Below are 24,455 nucleotides of genomic sequence, written 5' to 3' on the forward strand. Positions count from 1 at the left end.
AAGATTGTACAATCCTGTGTAATCAGTAACCTTGCTACCCAGCAACCAGCCCTCCAAAGCCTTAGTGGCACAATCGACAAAGTCAGTCCAATCCTGAGACTGAATTTTCTGGGTGTCCCTGAACAGCACCCGGTACTGCTCGGTGATTAAGCCGAACCCATCAATCAGTGTATTCTTCAGGACTCGGTAGTTGTTCGCATCCTCAGCTCTAGTAGTGAGGAGCTTGTCTCGTCCTTTACCCTCAAAGGAGAGCCACAGTATAGCTGCCCACTGACTTTGGGGGACGCACTGGACAGTGCAGGCCCTCTCCAAAGCAGTCATCCACTTGTGGATATCGTCCCCTTGTTTAAAGGGGGGCACTATTTTACTCAGGTGTCTAGTATCTATACCCCTGTCTTTCTCTCTAATGAGAATGCTGACACCAGTGGGATCTAACCCACTTAATTTCTGCTCTCGGGCTAAGGCAAGTCTTTCTTTGGCGAGGGCAAGTTCTTCCCGCTCGATCCTCAGATTGACTTACCTCATCTTCGCTTCATGCTCCCTTCTCTGAGGGGACGTCATTCCTCTCTGAGAAGATGCCTGAGAGACATGTGTACGAACAGATCTGTTAGAGCCTCTGGAGAGAGACCTAGCTAGTTCGTTCCCAATGTTAGGCCTGCTTGAGCGTGGGGCCGGGGCTCCCCCGGTTCCATTCTCATGCCTGCTTAAGTTGGTCCTCGTAAGCCTGCCGACTACCACTGGACCTTTGTTTGCCTCGTCTCCTGATAACTCCTCCTCGTCTTCCTCCTCTGTATGGAGGTCGAGGTCTGGGTCACCAAGAGTTCCCTCTAAGGGAGGCATGTTCCCATCAGCATTGGGGGGACCTGTGTTAGAGGACCTCCTAGCATCGTACGTCTCTAAGAGACCTATCAGAAATGCGATGGTAGGGTTAGAACCCTGGTTTAGCTTCCTGGAGGCACACAGTTGTCTCATCTCCTTGAAGCTAAGAGCTGCATATCGTGACACGACCTGTGGAGGGTCACTGACCACTAAGGGAGTCTCTGCAGACTCTCCGTGGACCGACATGCTTTCTAGTGAGGTGTAAGTGATGCACCTACCTACACTATTTGTTTACCTACTGATCCCTTGCTAAGAGTTGTAGTCAGGGTGTGCTAAGCCCTGTTACACTACAGCAGCTGGTTCAGTAGAACTCAGAGTATTCTAAGTTAAGTTATATGTACCTGGGTACTTATGTGATCTTTCACTTTGATATTCTTAGGATACGTGTGTGGTAACCAACAGCAAGCTCAAATCCCAACCGCTGCTCACCAATGTGAGAAGTTGGCCTGATATGTAGTGCTCACTATTCTAGTGATCACTGTGTATCATTCCAAACGACCCTTATTGATGATTGGTTGTAAGTCAACCTTATAGACCAGCTATCCTAGTAGCGTGGACAAGAGCAGTCTTCAGGCTAAACTCTAGAGGGCGTGTTAAGCCAGCTGTTTACCATCACATATACCCCTTGAACGCCAAGTGAAAGGACACCACACAAGTTGTTATGAAAATAAAGGATATTTATTTATAACAAGACTACCCTGGCTCTTTATGAGTCAGGGAGCTAAGCACACTACAAAACTCTTAGAAAAATACTTCTGGTTGCACAATTTACACAAATGCCCGAAGGGCACGAAACCATTCCAAGTGGAATGGGAGAGGTTAGAAAGTTTAAAGTGACTGATTCCGGAGGAATCCGATCAGTGGGACTAAACGAAAAAGGAACTGGACACTTGTAGAGTGAACCTACGATGGAGCACCGAGATGCTCGAGTTACCTAGCCCCGAGGCTGCGGCTGCGTGGGGTTCAGCAAGATGTCGGGAGTCCTCGTTGTAGTCTCAGGAGCCTGAAAGAAGAAGTTGCTGGCAGGCGACCAGTGTCGATGTTCAGCGAGATCCAAGCCTGGATCGGTGATGAAGGAAACCTGAAAGCAGAGGGGACTCAGTTCTCAACCGCTAGCCAGCGATCGTGTGGGTACCAGGAAGGTACCGGCTGAAGTCACCTCGACCAGGTGAGTGGATGACGTCGGACTCGGCTGTTCCTCGGACCAGGAGGCGCGGCGGCGACCAGGATGGAGGGCGAGCTGTCCCACGAAGGTGTCTGCTGTCGATGATGCTGGGCCCAGGAATGGGGCAGCAGGTCTTGGCAGTGGCAAACCCACGCGGTGGAGTCAAGATGGCGTCGGGAGTGGACCAGGAGGGTCCGAGGTACTCCTCTGTTGAAGGGGAGCAAGAGCCAGTCTGGAGCAACCAGACCAGTGATGAAAGTCTGTCGTGGTGCGTCGTGAAGAGGGCCACAAGCCGGTCGGCGAGTGGTCGGACAACGCGGTGAGCAGCAAGGAGCAGAAGGGCCCCCACGCAGATCTCGTGGATGCTGGGGAGGCAGACTTCGGTGCTGGAGCCGCTCAGGGTTAGGGCTTCTCAAACCCTAGGTGCACTCACTCGAGGGTCCCTCGGTGGGCGTTCTAGATAAGCGTCGTGCAGGTTCTGAAGATGGCCGGTCCCGCAGGTCTCGTCACACCTACGAATCTCAGCTGGGCTGATGATGTAGGTAGAGGTCAGAGATGGCAGGGAACCCGGGTCTCGTCGAGCTGGGCAGTCTTGATCCGTGGGAGAGACGTACAGCAAACCGCTAGCGCTTAGGTGGTGCCTGCTGGTGCAGGGTGGCTACTCCTTAGCCACAAGGGAGAGTCTTCAGAAATAGTCAAGAGTTCCTTTCGTGGAAAGTAGTTCAAGATTCAGAATTATCCAATTTGGGAAGGGGACACGCTCCTACCTTTATTCTAAGAAAAGGGGCTGGCCCGTGACTAGGTCCTACCTATGGGTGGGGCCAGGAGGGGGGTGGTTACACCCCTATCCTTTGTCCGGCTTCGCCCCAGCTCAGGGGCAGGGTTGCCCCCGAAACTGGGTTGAGCCGGGCTATGCACAGTGAGCACCGGGGTGCCACTTGCAATCACCTTCCTTTCAGCCCTGCCTACCTGGGATACACAAACCCTGTCTGGGATGGTGCTAACACCGCCCTCGACAGGAAACCCTTTGTCCAAGCTCCCCTCGCTGGAAGGTCTCCCAGCAGCAGGAGGTCAGACTTGTGTCTGGTGGCAGCATCCATTTTGTGATGCTGAGGCTTGAGTCAACTTTAACCGGGGTTCAAGGTTACTTCCATGTCGTGTCCCTCTAGAAGGGTGGAATGCTAACCCCGTCGCCAGAACTGGCGAGGGGTTCGTATTCCAATTCGTATGACACCTTACTCGACATGTTTGGGTGATGCGATGCCAAAGTTAGCAAATAACCGCGAGGATTATAATGCACTTTAAGGTAGTTGGCCCGCGTCACCATGGAACGGCTATTAGGATTTGGCTCCGCAAGCCGTCGACGGGCTCAGCTCGCGCCAGAGCACCATCTCACATGATTCCCAGCACTCTGCCTTCAGGATTGATAAGGCCTGCCATAGGAGTGACTGACAGGAATCCATGCGTCCATTTTAGGGTTAGGTATAGGAATACTACACCTACAGCAACGGGTGATTACACCACCTTGCCCCAGCTGTCGTGCAGCCAGTTGTGTCAGATTTGGGCGGCCATCCAGGGGTGGCATAATACATGCTGCAGCCCCTGGTAGGCCCTGGGTACACCGATGCCCTGGATACCTGTGGTATGCTGATACAGGGACTGATAAGGCGGCCCAGTTCCAATTAGTGGATGCACCTAATGTACATGTGTGTTAATTTCGAGAGAGAACAGCTAGGCTGTGGGTCTGATTGGCAGGCCCGCAGCCGGGGAAAGTCGTAAACCAATGAAGCAAAAGCAAAAAATCTGGGTGATCATAGGATTGCAGACCCTACTCTCCTACAATGGCCCCAACAAAGTATCCATACAGGCCTTGTTAAAGGGTGAGAGGAGCTCAGGGGATGTGTCTCTCTAATAAAGGACTTCTCTAAAAACACTGGTCTTGACCTCCAAGGCAGGGAGATGGACGTTAAGGACTTTGCTTTCTATGCCATGGTAATGCATAGGGGTTCCACTCTCCTCAATGGCAGGAACAGGGGGAGAGAGGAGCCCTGACTCAGGGAAGGTATCAAGGTCCCTAGCGTCATGTAACTAGTTGTACCAATTCTCCTTATGGTGTAGCTGGTCATTCTCATCAGCTGCGTCCTAATCGTTGGAATCCATGCCAAACAGGCAATGCAGAGTATGTATTCTCACTTATGAAGGCTCGGGTGGAGGACGTGTCACCTCAACAGCGGGCAGGTGCATCCTCAGTCGAGGTCCAACCGGCACTAACTCCGACTCAGAGAGTACAATAGTTCCCTCGTCTTTCGAAGTCGATAGAGTCGGCATCGGCGCTGAAACTCCGGGAACTGGCTTGGACCTTGGTGCTGGAGATGGGGTCTGAAATGGAGACTGAGGCAGCCACGTAGTGGGTTTGGTTAGTCCAAATGGCACCAAGGTCGATTACCCTAGCAGAATTCCAGATGGAGGGCCTCTGAGCTCCATTGGGCCTAGAAGGTGCACCAGTGGGAGTCAGCAAGATTCGGAAGAGTCAGAGCATGGTCTCATGGAACTCTTTGATCTGTATTGGCGTGCTGGACAGTCCAAGAAACTCAGGTTGTGCTGAAACAAGTTGCAGGACAGGCTTTGACAAAGATCTCAGGAGAATTAGAGTCGTGGAAAGAGGCTAAGTCTGCTTAGATTTCTTGTGTTTTTCTTGGACCTACCCGACTACTTTGATTATGATGCAGACCCACCTCTGGAAAGACTTCTGCGAAAGCTGGGTCAGGAACAAGACTGGGACCAAACTTTCGATATGGAGCAGTCCAGTCAAAGAGTCTTCTGGTGCTTGGCGATGTACAGTTTCACCTCGCAGTCTGACCTTCGGGTTCATCTATATGCAATCACTGCACTCTTAGAGTCAGGATTCGACTCTAGTTACCAACAGGCAAACCTGATGAGGGCCTGTCACCAACATTTGTTTGCAACAATTCCTAAAAGGTTTAAATCCTTTCTGTTTTATACGTGACCTTTCCCTTGCACACTGTTATTTAAATCTGTTTGAGATAATAGGGGTCTCTAAGAAATGAAAGGGAGCTCAGGATTCGGGCCTGGTGGCACAGAAAGAAAGGAACTCATTTCCGCTTGTGGAAGTGACGTCTATATAGGCTCTCCATTTCATTTCAGAAGCAGAAGGGTGTCAGGGAGGAGCCCTGCAGATCCACCTACCCGCACGCAGAGGTACTGATGAAAGGTTTCTGCATCCAATCCGACACCTGAGGAATATTAAAAAACTGAGGACCTTGCAGCTAGAACTCTCTATCAGAAAATGAACTTTTCTCAAAAAGTGTAAATTACATTTGATGAAAGTACAACAAAAGCATTCATGAGGCAAAAAGAAAAATGTTTACTTATGGCTCCAGAGTTTTACGGGAGACCAGTGTTAGACAATATCTTAATCTGTAATGAGCGGATTGTAATTGGGTGTGTAGCCTAACCAACAGGATAAATGATCCTCCACAAAAAAACATAAGATGCCTAATAGAACAAAGCATGTATATGAAACATCTAAAAAAGTGAGATGACATAGGTTAAGATAAACATTTAGTTACACAGAAGTCTAATGCATTTCTCACTTTGCCCTTAGTCATGCTAGAAAAACTGTATTGGAAACTAATTTCACCCAAAGAGAGGAAAAAGATGCTGGCACAAAAACAACCAATAGATTTGGAACACTTTCTTCAATGTGAAGAAAACTATAGCAAACCAAAAAGTCACAGCAGCTTCAACCCCAATGATCCATCAATGTCAAGATACCATTGACTGGGAGGTACAATTTAACTCTGGGTACTTTCAATGTCGAGCGACCTTTGACATAAACTCCATAATGGTAACCGACACTACAAAACACAGTACCAAAGCTACTGTGGGACCCAAGAGGGGAGTGGAGGAAGCACAGTAGAAAGGGCTAAGTGAGAGGAAGGTCCACACTAGATTCCATTGATGGACTGGCCTTGACGTGGACCAGCACAGTTACAAAGAACATGAAAATATCAGAGCAATGGCGACAATCCAGTGATGAAGAATAAAAGATCCTATGCCAAAAAAGTTCAGCCATCTTAACTAAGCTTAAAAAGAAGTGCAACAGAGATCATGGGTCCATATACAATCTGTCACCAATTCTCTTCATGCTTTACCAAAATAAGTTAGTCTTTAGATAATCAGAGGCAAAAATAATGCACAATTTGTATTACTCAATGAATTTACGTTTTGGTCCAAGACTACCCCTTTTGAATGTTTAATAACGCATGCCTTAGAACCAAGAACTTTGAACATTAAGCAATCGTATTTATATAAACTAATCAATCTGTTTTACCTGCTTCCAAATACGATCACAGGGCACTTCTCTGCCTGGGAATCTGCTTTTATTTCCTTGATGAGCATAACAAAATCAGCCAATGCTTGTTCCACAGAGAGCAAGCCTATGTTCTCTATCGTTGTTGAGAATTTTCCATTTGGGAGCGATTTTCCATAATATCTCTGAAAGACAAGAAAGAAGTTTCTACTATAGACCGCAAGTCCACATAGCCAAATTCCGTTTTAAGACTTAATTTAAAAAAATGTAATTTAACAAATACTTTGATAGGTCAACATTTCAACAAAGTATATATTACATGCCACATATTCCTCGTGCTTCACATAACTTCACATTGGGTCTTAAGGACAAGAATATGTAACTATATTGCAGCTTAGCCAGAACAACCAACCAAACCAGAGGCAAATCACCATCCTTTATTTCTCAGATCAGAGATTAACCTTTCCTATCCACGGTTATGCTATACCAGTATTACTCAACACAACCACCATCCTAAACATCAATATTCAGGTAGGGTACCCACCTCACTCTAGGTCATCACCATGGACACCGTTATCACTTCTATACTTTTCACCATAAATTATTGATTTCAGTTGTGTTTTTATTTTTTTAAATTTTTTTTTATTCCTCATATACCAAGAAATAAGGGCAATCTTGATGGGCGGCCATAACCTCTCCTCCACGGTCATCCTGTCCCAACCCTGGTATTTAAGACCGGTGTGGAGAAAGGGAAAGGCTCAATCCCTCAAGCCATCACAACTTCCACAATCCACTTCTCTTCGCAATGTGATATAAACCAGCATCGGATTGAAGGGACCAGCCAAGTAGTGCCCAGGTGAAATCATTGGAATATTCCCTATCTGTTCCGCCATGCAACCAAGGGTGCCCAAACATTACCATAGCTGTTCGTGTCGCATGCCATATCAGATTCACAAGTATAAATTATATGTTTCAAGCAATCTAAGAAGGTAGGGGCATTTATATTCTTCCATGCTCTACATATCTCACGTCTTGCCAAGATAATAACATAAAAAATAAATTTAGATCCCGAATCGTTAAGATGATAGTCAATATGTAATCCAAACATGATCAATCCTGTGGTAATTTCGATCTGTTTATCCAGTACCTCAGCTAGAAAGGTTTGCACCTTTACCCAAAAAGCTACTATTTCAGGACAACTCATGAACATATGATAGTCATCTGCCGATGGTAGTTTACATCTTGGACACTGATGATGTAAACCTGTAATCTTAGTTAACTTTTGTGGGGATATATATACTCTATAGGTAGTGTATAAGTGGTTTCTTTTAAGAAGAGCCGATTTTACCACAGCATGTAACATGACGTAGGAATCTCCCCATAATTTCATCAAGTTATTTGAATCCATACTAATAACATTGCCCCAGAGAGTATGAAGTTCCGATTCTGATATCCCTTCTAGCTCTAGAATAGCCGAGTACCAGAAAGACACCTCCTGATTCAACACACCCCTTCTGGATACATAATCAAACTTGGAATTCAGTGCCTCAAAATCCCAAGATTTACTTGCCCACCACCCTGCCAGCTGATAGTACTTATATCTAGATAGGGTACCGTCTGTCAGGCCAGAAAGCGACTCCCAATTCAACAACTGGGAGTCTTTCTCTAAATTCTGCCAATAGAACAGGCCAGCCATTTTAAGAGGGCGAGACAGTTGGTCATTAAGGCATTCTGGGGTACCCGGGGAGTCCCAGATCGGAGCTTGGGGTGCATAATACGGGATTTTCAGGCTTTTCCTAAGATATACCCAATTCTTAAGGGCTGTTTCCAATACCTTTAATCTTACCCTCTTGAAGAACCTGGGATCACCGTACTTAAATAAAAAATATTCTTGCCCCTTAGGTATGCCATATAATAGAGCTTGAAACAGGAGACCCTGAGAGGAAGCATCTGTCTTTCCAGCTAACAGTCTAAAGTTCTTAAAGTGGAATGAATGGCAGTAAACAGATATATCCGGGAGGGATAATCCTCCCATTTTTAAGTTTCTTCTTAATTTTTTCCAAGAGATTCTTGGTGTCTTAGCGTTCCAGATAAAGGAACCGATTCTCCCCTGCATTTTGGCGATGTCGGATATAGGAAATGTCAGCGGGATGGAATTAAACAAAAAAGTAATCTTAGGGAGAATAATCATCTTTACTAGGTTTACTCTACCGTAAATACTCAGAGAGAGACCAGACCATCTTTGTAATAGATCACAAATATCCTTATAAATTCTCGTCATATTTACTTTGGCTATTTCAAGAATATTATGAGACAAAATTATGCCCAAATACCTCATACGCGTCTTAGCTACAACAGTTCCACCGACCTGATTCCAATGCATAATCTCTGTTTTTTCTTTGTTTACCTTATATCCTGAGATTACTCCAAACAATTCTGCTTGTTCAAGCAATCTCGGAATAGCCTCCTCAGGATTAGAGGAGAACATTAAAAGATCATCAGCATACAGGGCGAATTTTAACTCGAGATCTGCGATTCTAAAAGGGTGAATCACCGGATCCGCCCTCAACAAACAAACAAAAGGTTCGATATAGAGATTAAATAACAGGGGTGATAAAGGACACCCCTGCCTTGTTCCACGTGTAATTGTAAACCAGTCTGAAAGTAAACCATTTACCAATACTTTTGCCCGTGGACTCTTATATAGGGACCGAACGGCTACCACGAAATTCATGGGAAATCCGAACCTAGAGAGCACCGACCATAAATATGGCCAGTGTACTTGATCAAAAGCCTTAGCGGCATCAATAGCCGTAAGGGTCAACGGGAGTTTCTCAGCAATAGCTACATCTATAGCCGCTATGGCTTTAAAAGTTAACTCGTTTAACTGTCTACCAGGAATAAAACCCTTTTGGTCCTGATGAACAATTGTTTTTATTACTTTAGCCAGTCTTGCTGCCAGGACCCCCGCAAAGATTTTATAGTCAGAATTCAACAATGAAATAGGTCTATATGACTCAACTTTAAGGGGGTCTTTGTTAGGCTTCAAGATCAAGGCTACAGTAGCTTCAGACCAAGATTCTGGTATAATATCCCCCAGTAGGTAGATTCTGTTAAATAGGACCGTCAAGGCAGAGACAGCTTCCCCTGATTCTATCTGGTATATCTCAATTGGAAGCCTGTCTGGACCAGCTGCCTTACCTCTGGCCATCTTTTTTATCTGCGCTAGAACCTCTTCTTCCCTGATGCCTGCGGCCAGGACAGTTCTATCAGTTTCGGTTAATTGTGGAATCTCTATCTGATTTAGCCAATATTCGATATTCTGAGTGGAGGGACACAGATCATCTTTATATAAATTTTGCATATATAACCTTGCCTCCTCCCGAATCAGAGTGTCGTCGTGGGTAATTGAACCTGTATTTTGAAGGCAGATACAATTAATCTGATTTCGGAGTCTGTCCGATCTGGCCTTCCAAGCGAGAAGTCGACCGCATTTTTCCCCATAGGAGAAATTCTGGAGCCTACTAGAGTCCCACTTGTCTTTTAATATTTTGTCAAGATTTGCTTGGAATTCTGCACGCAAAAGGTCTAGTTCGTTTTGGATATTTATTATATTAGTATTTTGAAGGTCGGCAGAAGTCTGCTGTAATTGTTCTTCCTTTTGCTTAATCTTAGCGAGGCTCTCCTTTTCGGTCTGTCTCCTAATCTTATTCCTCTTAAGCATTACCGTACTTAACATCCCTCTAATATAAGCCTTAAATGCCTCCCAAATATTCTGATCGCTTACTGTCCCAGAGTTAAATCGAAAATATTCCTCTATACCTAATTTTAAATTGCTGATTACCTCATCCTGTAGCAGTATGGATCTATCCAGTGTCCACCTCCTCTGTTGTTTTTTACTCTTTAAATTTATGGTTAATTCCACAATAGAGTGATCAGAGAGTATAGCTGGGATGTACGCAATAGAATCTACATTAAGATAAAGGGCTTGATCTAGCAAGAAATAATCTATCCTCGAGTGGTGTCTATACTTACGGCTATAGAAGGAAAAATCTCTCCTATTGCCGTTTTTCACCCTCCATATATCTATAAGATTAAAATCCTTAGTGATATTCTTCAGCTCTGCTAATGACTTACGAGGGGGGGAATATTTGGCTCTAGAGGTGCGATCTAATTTTTCATTTAACACCAAATTGAAGTCCCCCCCCCCAACAGAACTGGTGTTGTCAGAGCTGAAAGACTAGTTTTTAAACCTAATAACGCTCCAGGCATGTCCTGGTTAGGCCCATAATATACTGCACATGTTAATGGGGAACTTTCGATTAGCAGAGATGCAACCACCCATCTCCCTGACTGATCGGTCTCGAACTTGTCTACTCGAATCCCTTTATTAGATCTGATTATTATAGCCACCCCCCTTGCGTTTCCTATCTGTTTCGAGCAACAAATCTCTTGGACCCACCTTAACTTGCCAAATACTGCCTCACATTCGTGTGACTCTAGATGTGTCTCTTCTAATAAGCAAATATGTGCCTCTGTTTTATTTAAGAATTCACAGACTCTAGCCTCTTTCCTGCTGTTTCTCAGACCGTTAACATTCCAGCTGATGATTTTTATCCTGTTATGTGTAATATTCATCAGGTAATTTTCCTATCTAATTTTCTCCTTGGATGATCCATTCTTCCTTCCAGATCTAGACCGGCCCAAGTTTTTTCTCCTTTTCTCTTTTTCAAAAATTATATGAGGAACAATTTTTTCTTTTTTACCCCTTTTACTCTTTCTCTCCCCCAGCTCCCCTCCCCCCCCCGTGAGAAACCCCCCCCTTATGAACTTTGGCGATCATGTCGCCAGTTGGGAGTTTGTGAGCCCAACACAGTGAGAAAGGGAACCCAAAAAAAAAAAAAAAAAAGGAGAAAACAAGCAACCTACTAATAGGGTGACATTTAAATAACATGCCATTTTAATTCTTATATTTAAATAAGGCGACTCAAGGACTCCAGATATACAACTATAAGGGAGTGGAGCAGAGAAGATAATAGAAGATAATAATGGAAAATCTTCTGTTACTATTTACTATTTTATTTAAATTTGGTTAACTGTATTTAGATCTTAACAGTTTAATACATTACAGGAGATTACAAAAGATATACCAATCTCCCTCCTTTTTCAAATGATTATGAGGTTTTCCTATTGTCTGACAGGAAAATATCTACTTCCTGGGGGGACGTAAAGTTATACGTTCTATTACACCAGACCACTCGTAAAGCCGCAGGAAACTTCATCTGTACCTGTGCTCCCAAACTTCTCAAGTCTGGCATTCTAGTGCCTAACTCCCACTGCCTCTGAGCTGTTGCCCGACCCACGTCTGAGCGAATAAGATACTTCGTGGAATCTATCTGCAGGGATTTATCAATCAATGCACGTCCCAATATCAGCTCCTTGACTGCGAATGTTTGAAAATTAACCAAAATTTTCCTTGGGGCTTTCCTATTAGGATGTTGCCTAAAAGGATCCCTATGTGCTCTCTGAATTTCCGTTTCAAGGTTAATCTCGGGCTTATCTTTTAATATCCCCTCTCTGAGGAGTTTACATATAAAAGTCTTGACGTCACCATTTTCTAACCCTTCAGGCACATTGAGAAATTTCAAGTTATTTCTCCTGGCGTGGAGCTCTAATCGTTCCACATCCATTTGGAGCAGTCTGTTCTGAGCCCTTAAATCTATCAAGTCTTCAGAATGCTTATGTGAAGCCTGAGATAAAGTAGCAACCTCCGTCTCTAGTGCTTTGGTTCGATTGCAGATATCATCCATCTTCTGCTCCAAGTTTATACACTTCTTATTTATCTCCTTTTGATTAGATTCGGATATCTCGAATTTAGACAGTATGTCTCCACGGAGGGAATGAAAAAGTTGCGCTAGCTGGCTACTGCCACTATCTGAGCCTCCATTCATGCCATCCATACCATCCATGCCTGCTGCTCCAGTCTCGTTAATATTATTTGGAGGGCTTAAATGCGTCTCAACGGCAGAATTTTGGGGAGTCTGATGTATAGTGGCGAACTCAGAGGATTCGACCGGAGTCCCTTGAACCGCACCATCAGTCTCAGACAGCAATAAAGAGAATCTGTTTTCTATCTGTACCTGAGGATTCACCAAATCCAGATTGGTCAAATTGTCCTGCTCGTCGGGGGTAGTGCTATTAACATTAGAGGTACTAGAGGCACTAGGCACGCCCGAGATATTAGGAGGTGTGACAGGGGGAGATACTATATTTTTAGAGGTAGCTGCTTTCTCCATTATATTAAAGAAAGTTTTTAATGAAGGAGTAGATTTAAATAGGGGGGCACGACCTTCAGGAACCTGACGCTTTTTTTTCTCTCCTGTCTTGCCTCCCTTTTCTTTCTTTTTTTTTTTCTGACGTGGCGTAGTCGGAACAACTATGCCCCCCTCACTAGAAAAAACAGGTTGCAACTCACTTTCTAACTGTGAGCGGAGTTGATATCTATTTCTCTTAGATAACGGATTAGATAATGAGTTAGGATTACTCGGAATCTCGGGGGGCTTAATATGTGGTTGATCGGACCAATTCACAAGTAAATCCCCTTTTTCGCCTCCTTCCTCTCCCACCGTGGCCACTTCATCAGGTTGCTTCTCCCCAGTCTGTAGGTCTCTCTCACCCACCGGCAATCCTACGTTGCAGGGAGCCTTTAATCATTTCGAAGAAACGTCCATCCCTATAGGTGCCCACAGACTGTATGGAATACACCTCCCCGGGAGCTTGACCACAGCAAAGTTATGCGACTCTAAGCAGCCAGCCACATTAAAAGCCTGTGAGCAAAGAAAACGCTGTAAGCTCTGTAAGGACAAAACCGCTGGTGGGCCACTACTCGGCTTTCCTTTGTAAACCTCCCCCTTCACTGACCGTACAACTCTTCTTCCACTACGGAGTGGCCAGAAGTCGATCTTGGTGACTGCAGCTCTTGAACGCCGCCACAGACCTGCTCAACACCCGTAGCTCCCTTCTCCCTGTCGGCGCCGCCGCTCCGCACTGAATTTGGCGAGTGCTTCCGCCCCCATCCGCGGTCAGGCTCCAGGCTAACAGGGTCCTAGTGCCGCCGCCGAACGCCGTTATACGACTTCCAGGTATCCGATGAAAAGAAGAAGAATATAGTTGATTAATAAGATCACGGACATGAAAAAAACATCATGCTCTTCTCCCGCACCTTAAGGTATTCGTTCATGGGTCCCTCCTCTGTGCTGGTCCGGAGCTCCCACGGCCCGCGTCAGCCGGCCGCCATGTTTCTCCCTTCCCACTACCAGACTCAGTTGTGTTAGCCTAATTAGTTCAATGGAAGCGAAACCAAACTACAACATGGAGAATGCGTTAGGCTATCACACAAAAGTCTAATACTGGAAACAGTGTCCTGAATGATCAGAATGGACGCAGCGACCCTACATTTAGGTAAGCCATTAAGACAAAGAATGCCAGCAAAGGCCCCATATATCTTGTGGGCTTGCCAAAGCCAGCTGTAATGCTGTATGTCTTTCTGCCTTTTCGTGACAGAAGGCAGCTTCACTCTGCCGGTCTAAGGTGATGGTCCCCAAAACCATGCCATGGAGACTTTGCACCTTCCCAACAACACTAAAGCTGCAAGTCTCCTACTGGAGATATCAACCACATGCACTAAAACCAGCAGTAATGGTAATAGATCCAAAACACGCTCGATGGTTTTGGATATTGCCTATTAACTCCAGAAATTCTAGAGCCATAAATCTCAGGACAGTGCCATGATCAGTGGAGAAAATCAGTGTGTAGTATAAATATGCATGTCTTGCTATTCTGAAAATCACCCATAGAACCAAATATGTGAATTTAACAGTTTAGGCAACTTAGGGCCTGATTACGATGACGGTGGGACCGCCACCAACAACCCATTGGCGGCGGTCCCACCACCATTGCAACCATGTTTACCGTCTGCCAGATTACAATGGCGGGCGGAAAGACGGACCGCCACGCATCCGACAGGCTCCTTGAGCCCGCCCTGCATCACAGGGAGCAGCAATCCCTAAAACGGTGGCAGTGCATGCCAGGCCCTGCCATTGGGATTATGACATCCCTACCTGTCAGCCCGTTCATTGCGGTTTACCCACCATGAAAAGCCTGGTGGAAAGGGAGATTGGAGCAGGCCCGCCTTGCCCCTCAGCTGTGGGTTTGGGGGGGGGGGGGGGGGGGGGAGGGCATCCATAGTGCCCCCTATATATCCCTGCACCATGTGGCTGGCACTGCATGGTGCTAGCCACATAGTGCGGGGAGATGTGTAATGTACATTTTTTGTAATTTGGTGTGTACTGCACCCAGCAGCACCCGCTGCAATACAAAATATAGACATTGTGACCACCGTGGTGGCAGTCGCAACCTACTTGGGCAGGCGTGACCGCCAATTTGCAGTCTGGTGGTCCCATTTCCGAATCATCCGTCTGCCATCCTAATGAGGGCCTTAGTCACTAGTGTGGTTAGAGCGTGCCAGGCTCCATCTGGCTCGTCTCCATCAAATGTCACAAGCTGGAAAGAGCCAGTATATGGCAAAGTGGGTCTGTGCTGCATAATAACTTAACTCAAGGCTTCATCAGTGGGGTGCACTTACTTTATCAGTCATTTCCATGGAAACAACATTCTTCTCCTAACATTATAGCCCTTCAGCTAACAAAGCACTGGCTCCAATGCGATTGCAAAAAGTAGATGCGAGAGAGGACATCCCCGCTGTATGCCATTTTTGACAATGAACAGTAAAGATAATTTCACATGCGCTGTACACCATGGGTGGGACTGTAACACCTTCAGAAAGCCTATAAAATAATCCCAATCTGTACTGCAGAGCAAGTATAAATTGCCACTCTGCGGAGTTTAAGGCTATTTGGTATGCAAGAATATTGAGCCTGCCTCTAACGCAGGTCTGATCTGGTGAATCAATTCAAAGATAGCTCTCACATTTCAAGATGTGGCCCTGACTGAAATAAACCAGGTCTCTTCTGGAAGGAACAATCTGTTTATACAAGTTATGAGGTCGCTGGCAATAACCCGGTCAACACATTTAACCCCTTGTGTGCCCATGACGAGCTGGACTCGTCATGGGCCGCGGTTGCGCTGTGCCCATGACGAGTCCAGCTCGTCATGAACCCCGCCCGCTAATGTAACGGCGGCACAGGGCGGGGAAAGGGCGTGGCACACAAGGGGTTAAGGTAAAAGTTTAAAAAGGATAGCTGGCTGTAGGGCTGACCAGCTGTTCTATCCTTTCCAGATTTCAACAATACATTAAAACAGCCTCCCTAGTGGTAGGGAGGAAGATGGCCATTTTGTAGTGCTTTCTTGCACAATTCCAACAGGTAAGGGTCCAATAAACCTTTACAGTTATTATTTAAAAAGTAGCCTTAAGGCCACCGGAGAATCGATCTATGGCTAACTCAATCTCTGCAATGGTAAGCAGAGTCAAAATAGGTCCCCAGTTCACATCCTGCTTGGCCTCTCTGCAGCCTTCAACATCGTATGCCACTGCACTCTCACCGCCAGACTCCACAATGCCGGCATACCGGGAGCCATCCTCGACTGGCTCCGCTCCTTCCTCACTGGCAGAACACAAAGAATAAGACTCACGTCCTTCCTCTCCGAACCTACAGAGATCAACTGCGGAGTGTCCCAGAGATTGTCGCTCAGCCCCACGCTCTTTAACATCTAGATGGCCACTCTTGCCGCCATCATCAGACAGCATGGATTCAGAATAGTATCCTACGCCGACGACACCCATCTCATCCTCTCCCTCACCAAGGACCCCCACACCACCAGACTCGGCTTCCAGGAAGGAATGAAGGACATCGCATCCTGGATGAGTAGCAGCTGCTTGAAGCTCAACTCGAGAAGACAGAAGTCCTCGTCCCCTCCCCCTCTGCATGGGACAACAGCTTGTGGGACAACACCTGGTGGCCCACCGCCCTCTGCAGCTCCCCCTCCCAACCCCACAGACCATGCCCGGAAGCTCAGCACCATACTAGACTCCTCCCTCACCATGACCCGGCAGACCATACAGAACACCTCCACTGGCTCCCTGTCGTGTAGAGAGTAATCTTCAAGATACTCACCCACGCCTACGAATGAATCTACAACACTGGACCCCCAATATCTCAACAAAAGAATCTCCTTCCATGAACCAAAGAGAAACCTCCGATCCGCTGACTTGGCCCTCGCCGAAACCCTGTGCATCTGCAGAGCCAGAACAGGTGGAAGAGCCTTCTCCTAAAATGCAGCAAAGACCTGGAACGAGCTCCCTATCAACATCAGATGCTCTATGAAAAATAACCTTTAGCATTCCTCAACTGGATGGGAGGGATAACATTTTATCTATCTTGTAGCCTGAGAAGCCAGGCTAGGAACTTTCATGGTTTCTCACCCTCACCCTATCCACCAGCCAGCACATATTTAGCAAGATATTGTACCACTAGGCCACGAGATTTCTAGATCAGAGTTCTATTTATTTCTGGCATTGGTGATGCATCCCTCTTGTCACGATACTGCTTTTATAGAGAGGAAAATGAATATCTACGCAGGTTTGTTAGTAAGATTCTAAGTACAGCGGAATGCTCAGAGATTGCAAAACCTTTTACCATAAACCTTAAAGGCTTCCCAGACTGGTTAAAAAAACTGAGATGTAGTGCCAATATTTGTTTCAAAGCCATTCTCAATTGTTGAGTTAAGTTTGTCATGAAACACTGCAGTGAGTAAAGTCTACCATTACACCACCATCCCCAAGCCAATGGATATCTCCGATTTTCGTGTTGGAGGGATAGAGCTGGCAAAAGTAGTGCCAGCAACCCAGGGCATTGATTTGGATTGTAACTGTAATTGTATTCATATAGCGCTTATTACAACTAACAAAGAACTGGAACGCTTTTCAGCAAGTAGCACACTACTCCGGAACCCAAAGGATTAGTGGTGGATTAGTATACGAAAATATAGGTTGTTAATTTGAGCAGTGGACATGAGAGTCTGTTAGATTGACTGAATATGATAAAGGAGGGATAGAGGAGAAAAGAGTCTAGATAGTGCTATTTGGGAGCTCATAGTAGTAAAATGAGGTTTGCGATGAGTCAAAGGAAGAATACAGGAGGGAAGAGCTTAGGAAATATTTTTTGGGAGATCATAATAGTAGAAATGAGGTTTGAGGGGAGCCCTAGTGGGATAGGGAAGGGAAGAGTCTAGAAAAAGTTATATGGACAATAATAGTAGGAGAATGAGGTTTGGGGTGAGTCAAGAAGGGATAGAGGAGGAAAGAGTCAAGAAAGGATTATCAGCGAGATCGTATTAGAATGAGGTTTGAGATGAGGCAGTGGATATATTGAGAGAGGAATATGAAGGGAGTAGTGCATAGGAGGGAATTGAAGGCTTTTTCTCTACATTAGGTGTAAAGTAATACATATAAGGATACAAATCTAAATAGAAAGGGTATACATGTATAAGAATTGGAATAAAAAAACATATTTGTATTGTAAAGTTCCATATGGGCATGCATAGATAGATATTTAGATACTCAGACTTTATTGATGCATTTTTTAGAATTATCATTATTTTTTAATTCATATTTGCCTCAATATTTCCATAGTGAAGCACTTGTATGCAATTGTTATAATTTGTTTTACATACTGTGATAGATAAATTAAATAAAACAGAGACCCATAAGCAGCTTATCAAATAACATATGAAAAATAAAGTGAACTATATACATGTTAAGCATAAAATAATGTGTGTGTGTATATATATATACACACACACACACATACACACACATATATATACACACACACACATATTTGCATAAGTATTTTATAGCTATATGTTAAGCAGCTCTAAACAGGGTTTATATAATTTTAAATCATAAGTATTAAACATATTTGTGTGAAGAAATGCACATATCTAAATATATACATATAATCAAATGATACAGACTTACATGCACAGGCATATTCTGTACTTTTGTGTTTGAGTATGGCGGTCATTTAGGAAAGAGAACTCTTGAGTAGTCTTCTGAAGTGAGATCGTTATCCGTGGATGTTATGTTGGGGGGGGGAGGGGGTTCGGGTAATCGATTCCATAGTTTGGCTGCTTGAACAGAGAAAGATGTACCAGCCATAGTTTTATTCTTCAATGCTGGTGTTTTGAGGCGAAGTGCCAATCTGTAGTGGAGGTTTCCATTTTGGACGTATTTGGCAATTTTAATCCTGATGAAAATGCTCCTGTTTCATGTATTGCTTTATGGGTGATACAAAGCAGCTTGAATGTGGATCTTCTGGCAACCAGTAACCAATGTAGGGCCCTCAAGGCAGAGGAAATGTAGGCTTGTGGCTTTACATGTAGGAGTAGTCTGGCAGCACAAGAGAGATAGTAGCTTGGAGCTTGTGTGGAAATCCTAGGTGGGGGAAGATATGTTGCAGAGTTTTCATAGCAATGAAGCTTGATCTTAATAACTTGCCCACTTTGGCATTCATTCATAATTTGGAATCTATGGTAATTCCACGGTTTCTTAGTTCCTTAGATACTTTAGGTGGTCCCAGACTGTCAGGCCAGGTGCAGAGTGGGTCATAATTTTCCAATCACCATATGAGTATTTCAGTTTTGGAAACATTCAATTTGAGATGGCTCCATGTCATCCATTGATCAACGGCTCTAAGGCAACTGAAGATTTTTGAGCTTCCAATGTCTGACGCTTCCATGTGAGCTAAAGTTAACGGATTATTGTTGACAATGACTTTCTGTAGATATTGAAAGGCACGGGTGAGATTATAGAGCCTTGAGGTACACCTGCTTTTGTGAAATACAGTTTGGATGAGAAAGTGGGGTTATCGATGACATTTGTTCTGTTCTGAAGGTAGACTGTGATCAAGTTGCAGGCAGTCCCTCTATGCCAGCTTCATAGTCTTTGAAATAGTGTCATGGTCAACTGTTTTGAAGGCAGCTGAAAGGTCCAAGAGAAGTAGTGCAGCAACCCCATTCCAGTGAATAATAATAATAATAAAGGGGTTTGTAGAGCGCATGGTGACGCCTACCGGCGTATCCCCGCGCTGAGGAATAGAGTCAGAGATCAGAGGAGGGGAAGAGCCTAAAGGGCAAATAGGTGTGTTTTTAGAAGTTTCCTGAAGGTGGCTTCATTTTTTGCTAACCTAATATTGATGGGAAGGGTGTTCCATTTGGTTGCTGCCAGGGAACGAAAAGATCGACCCCCCATTCTGGATTTTTTTATACGGGGGATCATGAGGAGGCCCTTTCCCATCGAGCGAAGTGCTCTGTTAGGCTCGTATGGGACAGCTAGGTCAGACAAGTAGGACGGTGCACTGTGAGAGATAATTCTAAAGCATAAAAGAAGGGCTTTAAAAAGAATTCTCTTCCTGATGGGCAGCCAATGAAGGGTTGCCAAGGTGGATTTAGAAGCAACTCTTCTGGGTAATCTCAATACTAGCCGTGCTGCCGAGTTTTGTAGTACCTGCAGTCTCCTGATGTTCTTTTCCGAAGTACCAAGAAGAAGTACATTGCCATAGTCCATGCGAGAGGTTACTAGGGCCTGAGTCAAGGTACGCCTGGCCTCCAAAGGGAGAAGGTCCAGGGTACGGTTGAGAGTTTTCATGACCCCAAAGCACTTCCCTACAATTTTATTTACATGGCTGTCAAAGGAGAGTTTGGTATCCACCCAGACACCTAAATTCTTTGCTTCTCTGCCGGGAGTAGGCAGAGGCCCCAGACAGGATGGCCACCACTCCTTGGTCCAGCTAGTGTCCTTGCCTCCAATTATCAACACCTCAGTCTTCGAGCCGTTAAGTTTGAGGCAATGTTGGGTCATCCAATCTGCAAGATTGCTCATGCAGGTTTTAAAATTTTCAGCAGCCAAGGAGGGAACTTGGGACAGGGAGATCAGCAGTTGAGTATCGTCGGCGTAAGAGACTAGCTCTACGCCGTACGATTGGACCACCCCTGCCAGTGGGGCCATATACAGGTTGAACAGGGTGGGACTCAGGGCAGAGCCCTGAGGTACCCCCTGTTCTAACGCTATGCTGTCCGAGAGAAAATTGCCTCTCTGAACCTGAAAGCTCCGGTTGGTTAGGAAAGCTTTCAGCCAGCCCAGTGCCTTCCCGGTGACCCCAGCTTTGTTTAGACACTGTAGCAAGATGAAGTGTGCTACAGTGTCAAACGCAGCACTGAGGTCCAGCATAATGAGTGCCATGGTCTTACCCTCATCTGCGCCTTCCCGTAAAGTTTCAGTCGCTCTCAGGAGCGCTGTCTCTGTTGAATAGCCTGATCTAAAACCAGACTGAGAGCTGTGTAAAGCATTTTGGGATTCGAGATAGGCCATGAGTTGAATATTTGCTATTTTCTCTGCGACTTTGGCTAGGTAAGGTAGCAGAGATATAGGTCTTAAATTGTCTAGGGTATCCTGACTCACATTGGGCTTTTTCTTTATTGGAAGTACGATTGCTTTTTTCCAGTCTTCAGGCAGACAGGCTGTAGAAAAGGAAATTTGTAGCACGTGCCTAAGGTGGGGCTCCAAAACAGCCAGACTAGCAGCTATTATTTTGGGAGGAGCCGGATCCCGAGGGGAACCAGATTTAATACTTTGGCAGATTTTTACAAAGATTTCCAGGGAAGGGACCGTGAAATTACGCAGGCATAAATCTGTGGGAGCGGCATCATCACTCGCAGCAAAGTCATGTCCTGGTTTTATGTTGCCCGAAAAGTTGGCATAGATGTCAGTGATCTTGCCGGAAAAATACTTAGCGATCTTATTGCAAGTATCAACTGAATCATTAAGGGAAATATTGTTAGAGGCAGTTACAGAGATTTCTTTAAAGATCTTAAAAAGCTCCTTCGAGGAATTCTCTGCTTCTATAATGCGAATGTTATAGTGGGATGCTTTGGAGGCTCGGATCATTCTATAATAGTTTTTTTGCGCTTCTTTGTAAAGGGTTTTAGTTTTTGGGCAAAAATTGATACGCCATGTCCGCTCAAGTTTTTTACAAGCGGATTTGGCTAGACGTAGTTCATGAGTGAACCACGGATTAGCTTTATTGGCTCTCTTGATGTTAGTCAGCATACGAATCGGGGCAGTGCTATCTAAAGCAGTTGTGATGCATTTTTGTAGCTGACTATAAGCTGTTTCACAATCAGACCCTCCAGGAGGTCCAGCGTTATCAAATTTCTTAATAAAAGAGTCAAGGGAGAAATTTTTCCATTTTCTACATTGATAGCGATAAGCAGTATCAGAGCTGAGTTCGGTAGCAGGGATCTGTATTTGCATCGGAATCACGAAATGGTCAGACCAGGGTATCGGTAGAGGGGCCAGAGGGAGTACTCCAGTCCAGTTCCCAAAAATGGGGTCCAGCAAATGTCCTAATTGGTGAGTTGGGTCCTGATTTTTAAGCTCTAGCTGTAAAGAGAGCAGATCAGACTTTATGTCAGCTGCCTCATTGTCAAGGGGGTTGTCAAAGTGGACATTCATGTCTCCCAACACTAGCAATCTGGATTTTCTCAGTGCTAGGTGAGTTGTAGCCTCCATAAGGCTAGATGTAAAGTCATAGAGTCTTCCTGGGGGTCGGTATATAAGGATACCCGAGAGGGAATATTTCGGCCCTATTAAGATGGTAAAGGAGCCTGCTTCACTATGATCTATCGAAAGAGGAGATAGGGAGCATTCTAAAGGTGCCCTAGTTGCTATAGCGATACCCCCACCTCTACCATCCTTCCTATCAAGTCTGGAGAGGGAGTATCCCGGTGGCAAGGCCTCAATTATGACAGGGTCAGAATGCTCATCTAACCAGGTCTCAGTGAGAAACAAGATATTGAGTTCTTCATCCTCAAGGAGATGATAGATTTGATTACAATGCTTCCTAAGGGATCTGCAATTCAATAATGCCGCTTTTAGCAGCCCTTTCGTGTTAGAAGTGGTGAGGCAATTATTATCAGGAGTGAAGGGACATATGTTGCAACCATGTAGCGATATAGCCTCCATAGAGTGTTTGCAGGGGAGTGCAGTATTAGGGCATAGATCCAGCAATACCTGTCTATCATACCGCCTCTCTTGGGACTTGAAGGTGACAGGGTCCGAAGCCCCGCGCCCCGTCCGGCCGCGGACGGGCGCAGACGGGCTTGCCTTAGGCGCGCCATCGGCGCGCAAACGGCGCTCCCGCTGCGCTCTTCCGCTGCGCTTACGTGGGACGCACATTTATGGAAAGAGGATATGGGCGTGGCCTCGCGTTACCAGCGATGGCGTCCGATGTTTACCCTTTCTACAGCGCTAGAATCCGCTGTTAGTAGGTGCCTGCTGGCGGGAAATGTCTACAACTAGCTCAGGTAGGTGCAGAGAGTTAAAATACAAATAATCACAGTTTCACACAAAGTTTTATAAAAAAACGAGCAAATTACACCTCCGGCTTCCGCCTCAGAGGTCTATCTATTCCAGTGTGTCGCGCTCTCCAATCAGCGCTTTCATAGGGTAGGAGGGGGCGTGGCCTGTGTTTTTAATGTCATTTCAGATAGCAATGAGGACAGATTCTGAACCTCTTCCGGGACAGAATCCGGTTTGCAAATCAGCAAGTATTGAGTTATCTCTAATGAATTGTGACATCTAGGTGAATGTTGCTCTTTCTATCAGAAAAGGCCCATTTGTAAATGGTCTATAGTTGTTTGGATCATGCGGGCCCAGGTGTGTTTTCTTTAATAATGGGCATATGTATGCCTTTTTAAATGTTTCTGGAAATATTCCTATAGTTAAAGGATTATTGATGATGATTCTTACTGGTGTGGCAGCAGATGTAGTCAAAAGAATGGTCTTGAAGAACTGTTGTGGACAAGAGTCAGAAGGGCAGGCGGCTGGCCTGCTTGCTTTGAGAAGATCTATAAATTCACTTTGTGATAGTTGTTTGAAGGAATGCAGAGGCTGGGTTAGCCTACCCTTGGAGGAGATTGTTGGAAATGGGTTGGTGTTGGTGGGTTTCCTTTGTTTTAAATAGGAGTCCAACGGGTCTGCCTTGGTTGAGTAATGATTTGCCAGTTTGTCAGTAAATTCTTGAGAAATGGGGTGAGTTCCTTCTGTGCATGTAGATTTACGAAATTCAATGAGCGCCTTTTACAATAATTTATTTGCACATTTAGCCTTTAGAATTGTTTCCTGAATAGAACTTATTTTAATTTAATTTTTTTAGCTTTTTTGATTGACTAGTATATATTGTATAAAGTTTGTGTAGGTGAAGTTTGTCCTAATTACCATTTGCTCGGAGCCAGGTTTATTGGAGCTTTGCAATTTCCTGGATTATCCTCTTTAGTTCTGCATTGCTCCAAGGTCCTTTTTTTTTCTTTTATCCTGTTTTGTTACTGTTAGTGGTGTTAGGCTATCAAAAGCTTCATGGAGCCACTCAAAAGTTTTTGAATGGAATTTATTTTGTCTACATCTGTGTTGGATGTTAACTGTGCTTCTAAGTGCTAAACATTGAGTTTGTTCCAAGGTCGATAGATGGATGCATTTAAGGTGGTCTTAAGTGTGTTGCATTGTGGTGATTTGTGTTGGGAAGCTACAAGATGGTGGTGTGATGATGTGACTGGAGTAATCCTTTGAAAATTAACTAGTTCTGGGTTTGCAAAAATGACATCTAAGATGTGTCCAGAGATGTGTGTGGGTTTGTGAATGATCTGATGTAGGTTCAGTGCATCTAGGCCAGTCATGATAGTTCTTGGATGCAACATATTGGGTATGTCAAACCATAAGCTTAGGTCACTAAGGATGCATAGGTTGGAGTGTAGTGTCATTGAAGCGGTGTAAAACATGTCTGGGAATTTTCCGTTGCTAGGTACTTGTCTATAAAGGAGGAGGAAGTTAAAGGAGGAAGTTGGTGTAGGGTTGCATTCTGGTGACGAGGGCCTCACAGCTTTGTATGGAAATGCCATCAGCTTTGGTAAGATTTATTGTTTCCTTGAATAGAACAGCAAGTTCACCTCCTCTTTTGCCTCACAGTTTATTTTTTTGGGGGGAAAATTGTTATTGATGAATAA

The 24,455-nt window shown here is 44.9% G+C and overlaps 1 protein-coding gene across 1 annotated transcript in view; it reads right to left on the bottom strand.

The window, feature by feature from the left end:
• DPP7 (dipeptidyl peptidase 7) overlaps positions 1-24,455 on the bottom strand; it is a 1,979,246-nt gene that overhangs the window by 1,498,878 nt on the left and 455,913 nt on the right. Inside the window, exon 3 of the mRNA XM_085611261.1 lies at positions 6,399-6,562. Coding sequence (XP_085467387.1) covers positions 6,399-6,562 — 164 coding nt within the window. The remainder of the gene's footprint in view (positions 1-6,398; positions 6,563-24,455) is intronic.

The sequence above is a fragment of the Triturus cristatus genome, chromosome 1_2 (assembly GCF_964204655.1).
Source record: "Triturus cristatus chromosome 1_2, aTriCri1.1, whole genome shotgun sequence".
Lineage (NCBI taxonomy): Eukaryota > Metazoa > Chordata > Amphibia > Caudata > Salamandridae > Triturus > Triturus cristatus.